Here is a 14,795-nt window from a genome sequence, read left to right on the forward strand (position 1 = left end):
TGCTTTACAATGAAGCATAATGCAACCAAACGAATTATAGAACACGAGTCGGTTTTTTTCATAATTAAAATTAGAAACACCTTCAATGAGTAAACTAAACAGAACTAATAATACAGGACAAAAATTAAATGTGGAACAGAAATTGTTTTTTTTTTTAAATCCTAGAAACACCGATCTATCTATTGTGAAAAAACAAACGTTTGAATAATCGAGTAACCTTTCATAAATTTTATTTCGGAAAATAAGGTACCAGTACATTGTACAGTAGCAAACAAATTAATCCGATTTCTCACATTTTAAATAAAAATGTTAATTTCGCAAGAAAATAAGTTCAAAAATTATACTCCAACTTTACCTAATAATTTATATGTACTCCTCTGTTCCTAGTAAACTCATCAGTTCACTTTGGCATGGACTTTACCAACGTGGAACACATTTTTCATATTTCTCCATCCTTAGATTAAGTTATCCTTTCGATCACAATTTAATTTTCAAGTCTCTTTTTCACTATAGCCCACAAAATTTATATTGAGTTAATGTCAGGAGAGTTCCCTGGCCGCTGAAGCAATTGGATATTGTGATTTTTGAGTAACTCGTTCACTTCTTATTGAAGTGTGGCATGGAGCAAGATCCTGTTGGCAATTGAGTTCTTTTTCTAACTGGAACTGTAGGACCACTTCCAATAGTTTTAGGTGTTGGTCATTTTCATCATACCGTGAAGAGAAAGAAGTGATCATGGACAGTCATTGTAAAACAACCACAGAACATCTTTTTAGCTGGGGTTTTATAAGCTTGTTGAAGGTGGGTGGGAAACTTCTCTCAGCCGCTGATTTGTGCACTTACTGTACTCACTCTCCTTGGACAAAGAAATGGCTCTCATCTGAAAATATGATCTTCTTCCACTACTCAGAAATTTAATCTTTGTACACTTTTGCCCACTGAAGTCTCGTTTCCTGCATAGTGACTGTCAGCAGCTGTTTCTTTTTTGGGCCTGTGGACAGTTTCCCTACTTCCAACAATCTTCGACGGACTGTCATGTCAAAAACAATCTCAATATTTGCCAAGTCTATGTAAATCTATATCAGACAATGTCGGATTCATTTTGATTTTCCTAACTAGTAAACGATCTTGAGTAAGTGAAGTTTTCATTTTTCGCCCATATTTTTGTTTTTGTTTTAGGGAAAAAAAAGGTAACCTGTTTCGCCAAACCTCTTTAAAACGCATTAACATTACCCAAATCAACACCACACTCATTGACATTTTGTCTTTGAGTCGCGGATGAGGTTGAGAAAGAGTACACAGAGCTTTCTTGGAGATGAATCCATTTAATAGATACAGAAAATGAACAAACCACACTACGAATGTCAACTTGTTTACATTATTAAAAACACAACATATTTACTAAACATTGTAGGGACAGTTGAAACACGCAGCACTCAGCCAAAACAGTGAACCAAAGAAAAATCGAAACCAAATTCAAGTTATTGTGACTGAAACTAAAGCCAATCCGAAACCAAAAACTTGACGGAAAGTCGACTCATTCCGATTAATTTGTTCGCTATTGTACATGAAAACGCATCTTTCACAGATTGGGCCAATAAAGCATTTGTATTTTAGGTTTATTCAAACGATACCCCTGTGAAGTCATCTTGTGCAGCTACAAGAGGGTTTCACCATCACCTCTTCGAATGAGCTCTTCATCTGAAAATAATAATCTTGAATCCAGTAATTTGCTTTTGTATCACTGAAAGAGATCGTCACTAGCAAGCGATTTGCAACCGACATCGATAAGCAATATGCTATTATTTCCATGTTCTATTTTACTCTGCATAACTTCTTTTTTTTGTCAATCTTTCGTAGAGAGGATTCATATTAATGTATGCCTAAATAGACTTATAAATCATAATTTCATCAGAATAATGTCTTTCATATAAAAATTTCTTTTTGCGTTGTTTATGATGTTATTTTCTTAAAACACATGCATACTGTTTACTGCATTATCTGCTGTTATAATCAGAATAAACTACATTTAAGAATAAGTTAACAATTGTAAAATAATTCATTACTTATTTTAATAATAATCGTTATCGATTTTAGCATATTGAGTTTGGCAATCCAATAGCAGATAAAATGGTGTCACAACAAGAAGGAGAAGAATGGAAAAGAGTACGGACTATCATGAGCCCAGCATTTAGCACGGGAAAGATGAAGAAGGTAATTAATGTTGTATATTCATACTTTATAAAGATCACTATTGGTTCCTTGTAAATAGTTTATTATTAAAAATATCACGCAAACTGTCACAAAAAGAGTCGGCTGGGGATAGAAGTGGAAAATACTAAGATTATCAAGGGAAGACAAATCTCATTATTGTAATAACTCGGACATCACTTCCGAATAAAGATTGGTTTATATTTGAACACTTTCATTATTAAAGAGTTATCAAAGTGTATTATTTTGCTGAGTTACAAGATAGGATGCAAACATTCGTCATCGTTTTATGCATTTTCTGCTTAATGTGTGAAGACACTCGGTGTCCTGTCAGAAAAGTTCGTACAATGGCAATTCGGCTTCATAAAAATCCAAAGAGTACTTTCTTGATAGGCAACTAGTACTGTTATTCCTGCTGCATAGTATGCCCTTTGAAGTGCACACTTTAGTTGTGTGTGTGTGTGTGTGTGTGTGTGTGTGTGTGTGTGTGTGTGTGTGTGTGTGTGTGTGTGTGTGTGTGTGTGTGTGTGTGTGTGTGTGTGTGTGTGTGTGTGTGTGTGTGTGTGTGTGTGTGTGTGTGTGTGTGTGTGTGTGTGTGTGTGTGTGTGTGTGTGTGTGTGTGTGTTCGGGCTGAATTTTCGATATTTTTCCTGTGGAAAACCTTCGTTTTCAAAGAGGAGATGCCACGCCGTCTGTCTGTGAAATTATTTAACCTATCTTCTGTTCAAAAGGCATTATAACGTTATTCACATTTTAGACAGGTTCAAATTCCATCTGAAACACGAAGGGTATCGTTGGTTTTTTGGGGTTTTCCACCAAAGGATGTTTTCGGTGCCAACTCAGTCACAAATCAGTAAATTAGTTCCGTCTTTCATTCCTCAGTTTTATTCTGATGACTAGATATAAAAATATAAATTGAAATGTCATCATCATAAAATTACAATCAAACACGAAAAAAAAAATTGAAAATCTGAAAAAATAACAGCTTTGATGCATAGATATAGAGACCTGGCTCAGGTTGCCGTCTGGATAATGTCTCTGCTATTCAGTCCACAAGACGTTGGTTTGAACTGTACTGAATAGGAAAGTTTGTTACAGTTCTTTATTTGACGTAGTATCTCACTGCCCTATGTGAGACTTTAAACTCTTATGACTGGGCTTCAAAAATACTGTTTGGTCTCCACAGAATTATTATCGGTTTAACCAATCTGAGTTTCAAATTTCCCTCTGGGTTATACCGAACAAAATACAAATTCTAATAAATTGTTTTGTCTCAGAATATTGACAATATTTTCCGCTCGATAAGTGTTTCACAGTGGGTTAGGAGACACAGATCAGTTATCAGCGCAAACACTTTTTCAACATTAGCAAATGTAATGCGACAAACATTCAGTTCTTTAAGCAATCCTTGTTCTTGTCTATGGATTATAAAGGACCGATCAAACTGTGTTTGGTAAGTCCTCTTTAATTTGTTTTAATAGGGAAACCTCTATACAATATCGCATCAAAAATAATATGTATGAACATCTTCCAGGTTAGTTGAAGGTATGACCTCTATTGTACAGCTATATCCTGGAAGGATAAACATCTTTTACAGCTAGGTCTAGGTCATTCGTGTTTCCGAACTACATGTCAAATCATAATAACGAAAATAATCTTCAATAGTTACAGGACTTTAAGGCCCGCCGTCGATATAGTTCAGTTTCGTATCAATAATTTCTGGATGAGATGGTTAATCTTATGCGTGAATATATTTTAGATATTTTTGTTTGCAAATTGCGTTTATTTATTCTTCTAACAGGTTTCAGGAATCGAAATCCCGAGTTTCCTAGTGGAAAAATTCTTCCATTATCGTATGTGATCGGCTAACGCACACTCCGTCGAATAAAATGTTTTGATAAAAGTACATCCCGTCCTAGGCCTTTAAAACCTTTAGTACTTCGAGCCTCGGCCTTTACAACCTAAGGGATTCGTTCAAACCGACTTAGCTACTGAGGCTATTACATGTGGAATAATAACTTAAAATTCTGTAATAGTGTATGGTTATCTTACAGAAATATAAAAATTGACTTACCAGATGCTGTCCAGGAACCTCTTGTTAACCAGATCTTACCATGTCGCATAATCGTCCATTTCAGAAATTTCAAAAAATACAAACAGTGGAAACTGTTTGCATTTTTAAATCTGTATGCATACAAATTTAAACCGCTCTGAAGACCAATTTACACGATTATTTGGAAATTAGAAGTTGCCCCGATGCAGTGCAAATATTTATAAACCTTGTCAATTTAATCAGCGGGACTGCAGATGACCTCCTTGAGTTGTCTTTTTTTTTGTTTGTTTTTTTTTGGGGGGGGGGGCTCTCAAGGAGTGTTCGTGGCAACAAGACTGATTCTGCTTCCAGAATCACATAAACACAGTCTTTTGTAGATGAGATATCCTTGTGAGTTTTCTTTTCTGTTTTTAGTTAAAAAAATAAACAGTTTTACACATTAGTAGTGAAAGGTAAGCACTCGCCTCTCCCAGCTGCTGTTAATTACTTTACAAAGAAGGTAGACAGTGGCATAAATAAACGAACAATCACTATACAAGCGAGACTTTATACAAGACAATCGCGTGTATTATACGTTTAATAACATTAAACGCCATCAGTCACATCTGCCAGGATTCTTTCCTGCTCTTTTACCGTGATTTCGTATACACACAATATCGACGATGCCGTTTTGTTGCAAAGACCTGGGTTCAAATCCTGTCCAGGACTAGAATTTTTAGAAAGGCATTTTGCTTTTGATATTGTACGTAAATTAGTAGATCTCGTATGGAGTAGTAGGTTTCATTAATTCCAGAAACTAAAGTAAAAGAACATACGATATTAATAGACATATTACATAGCCTGCTCATCCTTATTGCTTCAATCGCTGCTTCAATTCCAAATAGCAAGGTCCGCTCTTGCATACCTGGATCATTTCATATCGCTGACTGGCCAACCAAATAACCGATTGTTTGATTGATGATAGTATTTAGCCTTACTGCTCTCTGAGGGTAGCTATACAGGGTGTCCCTGAATAGATGGCCCAAACGTGAATGGATGATAGTACACACCGAAACCGCCAACAATCGCCATAGAATATGCGGCCGCAAACGCAGCCCGGTGCCGGTAGGGGGCAATACGATTCACTGTCCGTCGCAGCCGTCGATGTGCGCAACAAGTTTACGAGCAGGTATGCCAATCACTACTCCACCCTTGTGCCGCGTGTATCAACGTTGGTGGGCGGATTTGGAGCTTTTGTTGTAATTATCTCCAATAAATGTGACTCTGGAAACCTGTGTTGTCTGCCCCTCATTTCCGACCCCTCACTGCGTTTGCGGTGGCATATTCTATGGCGAATATTGCTGGTTTCGGTGAGTACTACCATCCCTTCACGTTTGGGCGTGAATTCAGGGACACCCTGTATATACTGTACGCCGCCATCCAGGGAAATGATTATGAGCAAGGTGGTTTACGGTAGCCTTCCTGGCCGTGTTATATCCTATGACTGTAGCCTGTGTGTTCTAGGGGCCGGTTTGCCTGCTTGCGGGATGAAAAACCCTAGATAAACTGGTGTGAAAAACCCTGCTGTCCACGCCCAAGACCGGCCAAATTGGCTATGGCTGAGAAAGATCCTTAAGTTCCTCACGTCGCCGACGCGAATCGAATCCAGGACACTCCTTCTCCAAGCATACTGTTGCGAAGCCCGTAGCCACTAGGCTAACCGCACGGATAACCGATTGTTATCCTTCATAAATAAACAACTACAATCGAAGGTGTAGGGCTTTGATTTATGGATAATCATTTGAGGATGTCATAGAAATAAATAAAGTGATTGTCATTAAAATGGTAGACGAAGTTTTTTTCTTTTTTTAAACTTGAAATTTATCCTCCCTTTTTTAGCATACTAAATGACAATATTTTATGTGAATCAAACCAAAGAATGGTTGTAAATGAATAGTAAATCAGTATTAATACCATAGGCAGGCTGTTAGATAATTCGAAAACCGGGCTTTAAAGGCAAAATACATAACTTTCAAGATCATCAATGATGTGATGGTGTCACACTGCTTGATGAAATTCAACTACTACTACAACACGCGCGCGCACGCACGCACACACGCACACACACACACACACACACACACACACACACACACACACACACACACACACACACACACACACACACACACACACACACATTCATGCTCACGGTGAGATTTGAACCAATAGCTGATTGGTTGCAGATCGTGTTATTTATCCACTCGGCAATCCATATCAGGAAATGAATAAAGAAGGATCTAATACAATAGAATGCACACGTACTACACAATACGATTCATTATTGTTGGGGATTACGAGTTAGACTCAGAGTTAATATCTCTGAATGGGATATATAAAGATAATATCTATAGTAGTTTGTGTTTACGAATATTTCCAATATAGTGAATATATTACGTACATACGTCATGTCTTTTGTAATATTACAGATTTTATTTCCTCTAGTTTAAGTACTGCTATCATAAAATATACCACGGAATTTAGTTATATATGTAGGAAAAAATATTCATTTACGAATTAATTTTTTTCATTTAGATAGCTTTGATTATTAATGAATGTAGTGACACCTTAACACGGAATTTCTTGGTAGCTGCTAAGAAAGAAAAGACAATCGACTGTAAGAAGTAAGTAAAAGTACGATATCCCCTATATTATTCTTGTCTATGTTATGAATACACATTATTTAACAGAATATAGTTCATGTTCTGAAATATTTTATGTTAATAAAATCAATAATCCACTTAAAAATGTACCAGTAGTCAAAATACTTATATACAATTTAAGTTATAAAGGCGAAAAAAATTAGTAACAAATAATTGTATTTATAAAAAATACTAACAGTAATAGGTTGCTATGAGTCATCAGTAATCACAATCAGAACATTCCAGATTAATCGGTAATGGCCTTATAAATCCAAGACTATTCCTTGGATTTAGGAGCGTGAAATCCATGGAGGAGCTAGGTAGCATAGATACTTTCTCAATGAATGTATTACGATACACACACAAATATCCCGAAAGGGGGATATTTGTGCATGTATTGTAAGTGTATCTTAACCCTAATTTCTGAGTTTACACAACGATCCAGGCCAATCGTTTAATGAGGCGTAAAGGACTCTGCAAATAATTATTATGATACAATAAACATTTGAATCTATCAACTGTTATGAACTAGTGTCATCTAGTTAGCATAAACAAAGTGCAGAATACAAATAAAATAAGATTGACCAAATCGTTTTGCATAATAATTAACCAAAATGTTGTTCCTTCTCTTTGTGAGACTGGAAATTTGTTTTTTCCTGATTAGTCTCCAACTATATTTAGTGTTTTCTTAATTTCGATGCTTTTTCGTTCATTAAGAACTGAATGAGGTCTACGTGTTGGACTAATTTAAGAGTAGTTAGATTATATGCCATGCCGTCTACCGCCAAAAAAGGGCTAATAATCACCGTGCGATAGAAAAGGAACCACATGCAAAAATAGTTTCTTTCTATAGTGAGGACGTCTAGTAGGTCGTACAACACTGCTAGATATTTAGTTGTGATCAAAACACCAACCGATTTCACTTCAAACAGCAGATCAAGTTGATGGCCATTCTGAATACTTGCTAGTAAGCTATTCTAAGAGCCTGATTAACCAGCTCCTCCTAATAACATTGTTCACCAACAGTAGGCAACTATGTTTAACACAAGCATTAGTTGTAATAAACATTCTTCATTCTTTTATCATTCTAAACTTTGGTATTTGATGTTTCTTCAGTTCCAAATGGTACTGTAATGAAATATATTCCTTTTGGGCTTCCTTGAGTTGGTTTTGTAGCTCAAAAGGATTTAAATCGCCATCCGATTGCAAGTCAGAATAAATTCATGAGCAGAATAAAAGAAATTTAACATTGAAAAAACTTACAAGGTTGAGAGAAATGTAGATGTAAATATATAAATATCAATGGAGAAAAAATGGAGTTTAAAAACAATAATCAAATCTTCGAAACTTGGTTCGTAAGAAGATTCATAGTAGAATATTAATAGACTTAGCTACTGAGGCAAGTAGTGAGTGTAAGTTGTCTGCTCTTCAAAGCTCAGTCAAATCCATCTCGCTTGTTTTTTGAGCAGAGACATCCAGTTATTTCACCGTTTGAAGAGAACATGCAGTTTTATTTAAACTGGTCCTTGCATACCGCGATAACAAATGCTTAGATAGCTGGACAAAGTTATCTTAAAGATACCCATGTACTCAACAGACAAACTCGTTTAAAATAATTTCGAACAAACCACGCAGAATAAAATAACCTGCGTTCATAATATTTTTGCGATTCAAGTGCATGACTCATCACATTACTAATGAGGTTATGTAAATTGAGTATTTCAATCAACATATTTTAAGTATATTTTTTTAATTTATTTACTCACCTGCTCATACGGTACACCCTTAACTTCTTTCAATCATTTTTTTTTTCAGATTATTCGGAGCATTTACAATGGATGCCATATGCTGCAGTGCTTTCGGAGTAAAGATCGACTCTCACAATGACCCTGACAACCCAGTGGTCGCAAATGCGAGGAAAATGTTCAACAGAGATATTGCTCCAGCTTTCTTAATTGCTTGTAAGAATTATAAATTGTTTCTTCGTATTATTAGACAACAGTTTGATTTTCGATAACATGAGCCTAATATTTTCTGACTGTGTGTTATATTAATTTGTATTTTTGAAAAACGTAACAAATATAGCAATCGATTGTATCATTCATTTAGATCACCTGTTCATTCCTGTTTCATTTCGCTTTATTTAATCGTAATTAATAATAATTAATTTAATCTTACTTATCCTAAAACACTGAGCTTGCTTAGTGTTTTAGAGCCAAGTAAGCAAATAGTATTTTTCTTTGAAACTTAAAAAAAAAAATTCTGAACTTGACTAGGAATTACAGAAATACAAATCCCGTCAGGGGTTTTCTTCGTTCTGCATTGTTAAATGACACAGAACTCTTTCTAAAAGCTCTAAGATTTGCTACTTAATACTCTTGATTAAAGAGATTTCAGCACTGGCAAATCTCAGGAGGTTACTCTCGACACTTTTGTAAAGTTTGCAGTCCGGAAGACAAACAGTGTGTGGTTAAAAACTGCTTGATTAAGCCTTTTAGACTTTGCTGTTTTCGCTGACTTTACTGGAATTTGCTTCATAAATCGCGCTTCTAGAACATAATTAGCTAGTTAACACGAGTCTTCAAGGTATTTATATTTCGTGCTGGTCTTTGATCTGAACAACTTATAAAGCAGATTTATAAACATTATTAAAATTTTGTGATAAAATGTTGAATATGCTTATGATAAAAATATTAAACTTTTATTGCTTTTTACTGCTGAATTCTTTCTGAAATTTCCAAATTACAAGATTTGCAGTTATCAGCCATGCAGATTAATCAAAAAAATATATTTCTTCCCTTAGTTCTGCTCCCGTCAATTGGAAAGCTACTCGGTATGTCCTTATTTTCAGGAGAAGTACTCAATTTTTTTCAAAACGTAGTCTTGCAAGTGGTCAATGAAAGGAAAAAAGAAGTGAAGGTAATGATAGGCACAACTAAATTAAATTTCAGATTAATAATTTAAGTCAGATTGTTCGATAAATAACCGAAATACGACTCGTTACAATATCTCTACGTGTTGCAAACTCTCGACGAACTCCTGACATGGACTTATTTTAATATCAGTTTTATAAAATGATTATGTACCTTTGCCACTCTTTCAGTTGTTACTGCGTTTTTTTTTTTTTTTACATATTTCCTGGTTATCTTGGTCAACGTTTGCTTCCGTTGTTATTCTGAATCCAAATCGAGGTTGAACCTATTTTAGCTAGTAAATTAACATTTTGCACTAAATAGTTTATATTTAAAAATAATAATTAAATACTTGCTAAACGTAAAGAATTACAAAATTCCAGGTCTTTAGATATATGGTAACAAAAATTAACCAGAAGCGTGTGGAATTTCTGTAATAAAGGATTGAAAAGTTCAATCATATTTGTCGTCAAGAAATATTTAAACATTTTATCAGAAGAAGAAAGTATAAGAAAACTCAGAAACAAGAATGTGCCAGGTGCTGAGGAATAGTAGCAAAACTAATCAAATATAGTGATCAAGATTTAACTAAAGAACGGCAAACCTCCATAAATGTCCTTCCATTCTGAGGAATGGAAGTAATTGCTCATCATACCAATATATACATATGAAAATAAATAAATTAATGTAAATAAATATAAAAAACTAACAAGAATATTACCATGTGCTGTTGAAAACAGTGATGAGTATTAAACGGAATTCTGAAGATAAGATTTGCTGCTGTTGATAAGATTTTTATATTACTACTAAAACTAAATATTAGTAAAAATGAAATGTGATCAAGACTTTAGACGAGAACATGATAACTTTTATGGAGTAGAATCTGGAGTGTGCTAAATAAAGTTGGAATACCTCATAACATAATAAATTTAATCGAAATTTGAAATACTTATATGTAACGAATAGTTTTGGCTAAAAGAGAATTAGATCTGAATCTTTTAAAATTATTATTATTTAGTAGGTGAATATTATTCACCTTCCAAAATTCTTTGAACAAGAGTTAAAATACAAATAAACGCGACAGTCATTTTGACCTATTCTTTTATACGAAGTTGAAATCACTCTCATCTCAGAGTGCAAACCTTAATTAAATTAACGCTTGCACACTGAGATGACTGTCACATGTAGAAAAGAGACCAGAAGAAGAACACTGTGCCAACATTTGGAGAATAACATCCAAAAAAGCTTACCTGAGATCGAAATGGTGCCATGGACTGGAATACAAAAGAGTGCAGTCTGCCATCAAAAAACCTTGAAGGTTCAGTAAACTAGAAGTGCAGCAGGTGTAATGATCGGAGTGAATTAACATTACTTATATGAATCGCACATAAATTAAATCCAATTTGAATTACTGATACCACTTTGATCTATCGATACCAATTTTCGATTTAATTTACCAGCTATTGAAAATCATACGGGAGCGGTAGAATTAAATCTACTTGTTGAATTTTGTTTCTTAGATATTTTAATGTATTGTTTTAAAGTAAATTTCCTGCAATAATTCTATATCTTAGATTAAGTTCCTTCATTTCCTGAGAAAGGCCAGTGCCAATAATCAAAGAGAGGGGCATCACATATTTTGCAACGTTATGTATTCTGGTACATTTGCACTGGTAAACTTCTCAAATTAGCGAAGAGAAAACAACAAAACATCTCTTGTTTTGCTGTTGTCTCTGTTAAATCTGTAATTCATATCTGAATTTCCAGCATTCTTATTGATCTCCAAAATGCAGTAGTTATGAAGATTTGGTTTCATGAACATTTGCAGGTACTCTGATTAATCTCCGTATTCGGATTTAAAAAAAAAGAAGTTCGTGTGGTATGTTTTTTATGCGAGACTAACACATAAAAAGTTTTAAATCTCCTGTATATTTTGTTCTCTGGGTAGGCTAATGATTAGATACTGAAAAACATTTCTTGATGTAGAAGCTAAACATGGATTAAGACCATTCAGGTCTCAATAAGCAGTTCAGTGGCCTCACACCGAATATTGATTTCATCTATAATTTAAAGACATTCACAAAACATCCAGATAACAACATTCAATTTAAATAACAATCGTTCCTTTCACAAAACGTACGCTTGGTATCTGAATTCAGCGTATTTTATTAAAATTGTTCTGAATAACAGTGACTAACATAAAATTTACATTAAAGTTCGATTCGTATAAGAATAAACTAAAATAATACACATTCATTTTATGCGCAAAACTGCATATTCGTTATTTTTTTCAGCCTCAAAATGACTTCCTTCAGATGATGATGGAAGCAGTGAAGGAAACAGAAATCGAAGAAGTCGAAAACATAGAACCCGAAGCAGAAAAATTTCAGACAAAGTTTCATTATGAACCTAAATATAAAGGTAAAAAGTTTATTCTACTATTTGAAAACATTTTATTACGCCTATCATGGTACTGTTTGAAAGTATAAAAGCTGCCTTATTTTGAGTACTTCTGTAGTTAGTTTGAAGAATCCATTATGTGGCTGGAAAGATCTTAGGAGTATCGAGGCATTTGTAGGATGCCTCGATCCTTCGAACTCTACAGATGCACAGTTAGTCTCTAGAAACATCTCTTTGCTTTATACATATCCATGTAGACCATGGATGATAAGACGATAATAGGATATATAATTTGTGTGTGTGTGTGTGTGTGTGTGTGTGTGTGTGTGTGTGTGTGTGTGTGTGTGTGTGTGTGTGTGTGTGTGTGTGTGTGTGTGTGTGTGTGTGTGTGTGTGTGTGTGTGTGTGTGTGTGTGTGTGTGTGTGTTTTCATTCTAAAACGGAGGTATCCTAAATACTGAAAAATACAAGTCCGTCACTAAGAACCAACACTGTAAACATTTCGTCCATATACTCGAAAACCCAGAACTGATAACTGATAATCTCAATCAGAATTTAATGTCATTAGCATCACAGAAGAACCCCACATAAAAATCAAAAGGGAGGATAAGAGCCATGATTAGTCACCTTTTACATAAAGATAACACTATAGTCTAAATTTTTGAATGTTGGAACTTTTAAACATGGAAGTTAACAAAGTATACTACAGTGATAATATTCAGTTGAAATAATAATAAATAACTATTCTTAGAAGTTGGTATATATCAATTCGTAATTTTATCCCTTAATACAATTCTGGCACCAAGAACCAAATAGGAGTAAGTTTAAAGGAGTGGGGATGGAATATCATTTTCATCCCTGTCTGTTCTTATGAGATGTAGATATGTAATATCACACACACTAAAATCACCAAATTGTACTACTGTATGTTATCACTACTGTGGGGCACGACCTCAAATCGGGTCGCATAACCGAATGTGGGGCTTGCTAAAACATTTAGCAACAGTAAAAAGTTTTTTACTGTTGCCAGTAAATGCTCAGCGACCAAAAATTAATTTAGATTTGGGGATGTAGTTTTAAATTCTTTATGTAAATGGTAAAATTATATGTATACAAAGAACTGTTTTAAAATAAATTTCTTATGATTTATTACCAGTAAATGTTTGGTTTGTATGCCTATTTTATATACCTATATACATGGGGTTGCGTAAACATTTCGCGGGTGAAAAGATTGTTCATTACTAGTACTTGATTTAAATTTTCACATTTGATGTCCGTAGATGCCGTATGGTCACTACCGTACCTCACATGGTTTGGGCCATGATGTCTTCTGCTAAGAATAAATGGTAGGGTCGCAGATTACCTTTCCTCACAAAGTTTGTAAGACAATCACAAATATCCATGCCCATGGCCTCTTGGCTGGATAGCGGACACGCAAACCACTCGGCCACCCAGGCCGGCTCATTAATAGTACTCATTATATTACTAGTACTTGCCATAATAATTCTGAAAAGGTCCTTAATTTCGAAGTGCATGTTATATGCAACTCCACTGAACTTAATCAATTTTATATCATCATGATTTATTTTAATATTAGATAATATTACCAAGATGATTATTTCAGTGATATTTGTGCTGGAATCTTACCTATATCAAACCGCTTGTGTTTGTTACGTTTAAGTATTATTTTATTTTTCTATTTAGAATTTCCTCTAATACTAGCTATAAATCCGTATTTTTAAGAAATGTTATTATATTGAAATATAAGTAGTGAACTGGGTATATTTTTTCGGTCTCTGACAGCGTTTCTCTAGGATTTTTAAGGCTAAAATTTTGTAACAGGATAATTCCTAATTTATAATTATCAAAAATGCATTTTATATTTTCGAATTCTATAAGATATTTTATTATCAATTTACTTTTTAATTTGTCTTCGTTTTGTATAGGTCATAAATAAGTTAGGTTCATACTACTTTTAATTCAGTTAAAACAATATGAAGTAATATAGTATTTGTTTTAAAAAAAATTGTGATGCATAGAACAATTTTTATACTCGCTGCATGCAACACAGTGAAATCAGCTATTAAACTTACAGACCTTTCTCACGAGGAGCTGGTGGCCAATTGTTTTCTGTTCTTCATTGCTGGATACGAGAATATCACATCTATATTGTCTTTTACTGCACATAATTTGGCTTTAAATTCAGAATGTCAGGAAAAGCTTATAGAGGAAGTGGATAGGATCTTCGACGAATACGTATGTATCTATTGGCTCTTTCCCTCAAGCATAATTAAATTGCAAAGAAAGTGTCTTATCAAAGGAGCTTTAATTGACTAGATTATAATAAAGATATACTTTACTTTGATATTACTTCCTTCGTCATTTTCAAATGTAGTTAGTTTTACTAGTGTACAACTTTCTTTTCGAAGCAATAATAGCGATTGAAGAAACACTGAAATGTTACAAAGGTAAACAGGATTGTATTGAGAAGTAAATAAGCCAAGTTTTTACCTTAAGTCTAAATTCTACAAATATCGTA

General features: G+C 34.3%; 1 protein-coding gene across 1 annotated transcript in view; it reads left to right on the plus strand.

The window, feature by feature from the left end:
- Positions 1–14,795, plus strand: part of LOC150095501 (cytochrome P450 3A8-like) — a 50,667-nt gene that overhangs the window by 19,858 nt on the left and 16,014 nt on the right. The window contains exons 5-10 of the mRNA XM_090410005.1: positions 2,098–2,214; positions 6,839–6,927; positions 8,761–8,906; positions 9,749–9,864; positions 12,152–12,278; positions 14,352–14,512. Coding sequence (XP_090266131.1) covers positions 2,098–2,214; positions 6,839–6,927; positions 8,761–8,906; positions 9,749–9,864; positions 12,152–12,278; positions 14,352–14,512 — 756 coding nt within the window. The remainder of the gene's footprint in view (positions 1–2,097; positions 2,215–6,838; positions 6,928–8,760; positions 8,907–9,748; positions 9,865–12,151; positions 12,279–14,351; positions 14,513–14,795) is intronic.

This window comes from Typopeltis vanoorti, chromosome 20 (assembly GCF_054136105.1).
Source record: "Typopeltis vanoorti isolate ZY-2024b chromosome 20, IOZ_Tvanoo_1.0, whole genome shotgun sequence".
NCBI classification, from domain to species: Eukaryota; Metazoa; Arthropoda; class Arachnida; order Uropygi; family Thelyphonidae; genus Typopeltis; species Typopeltis vanoorti.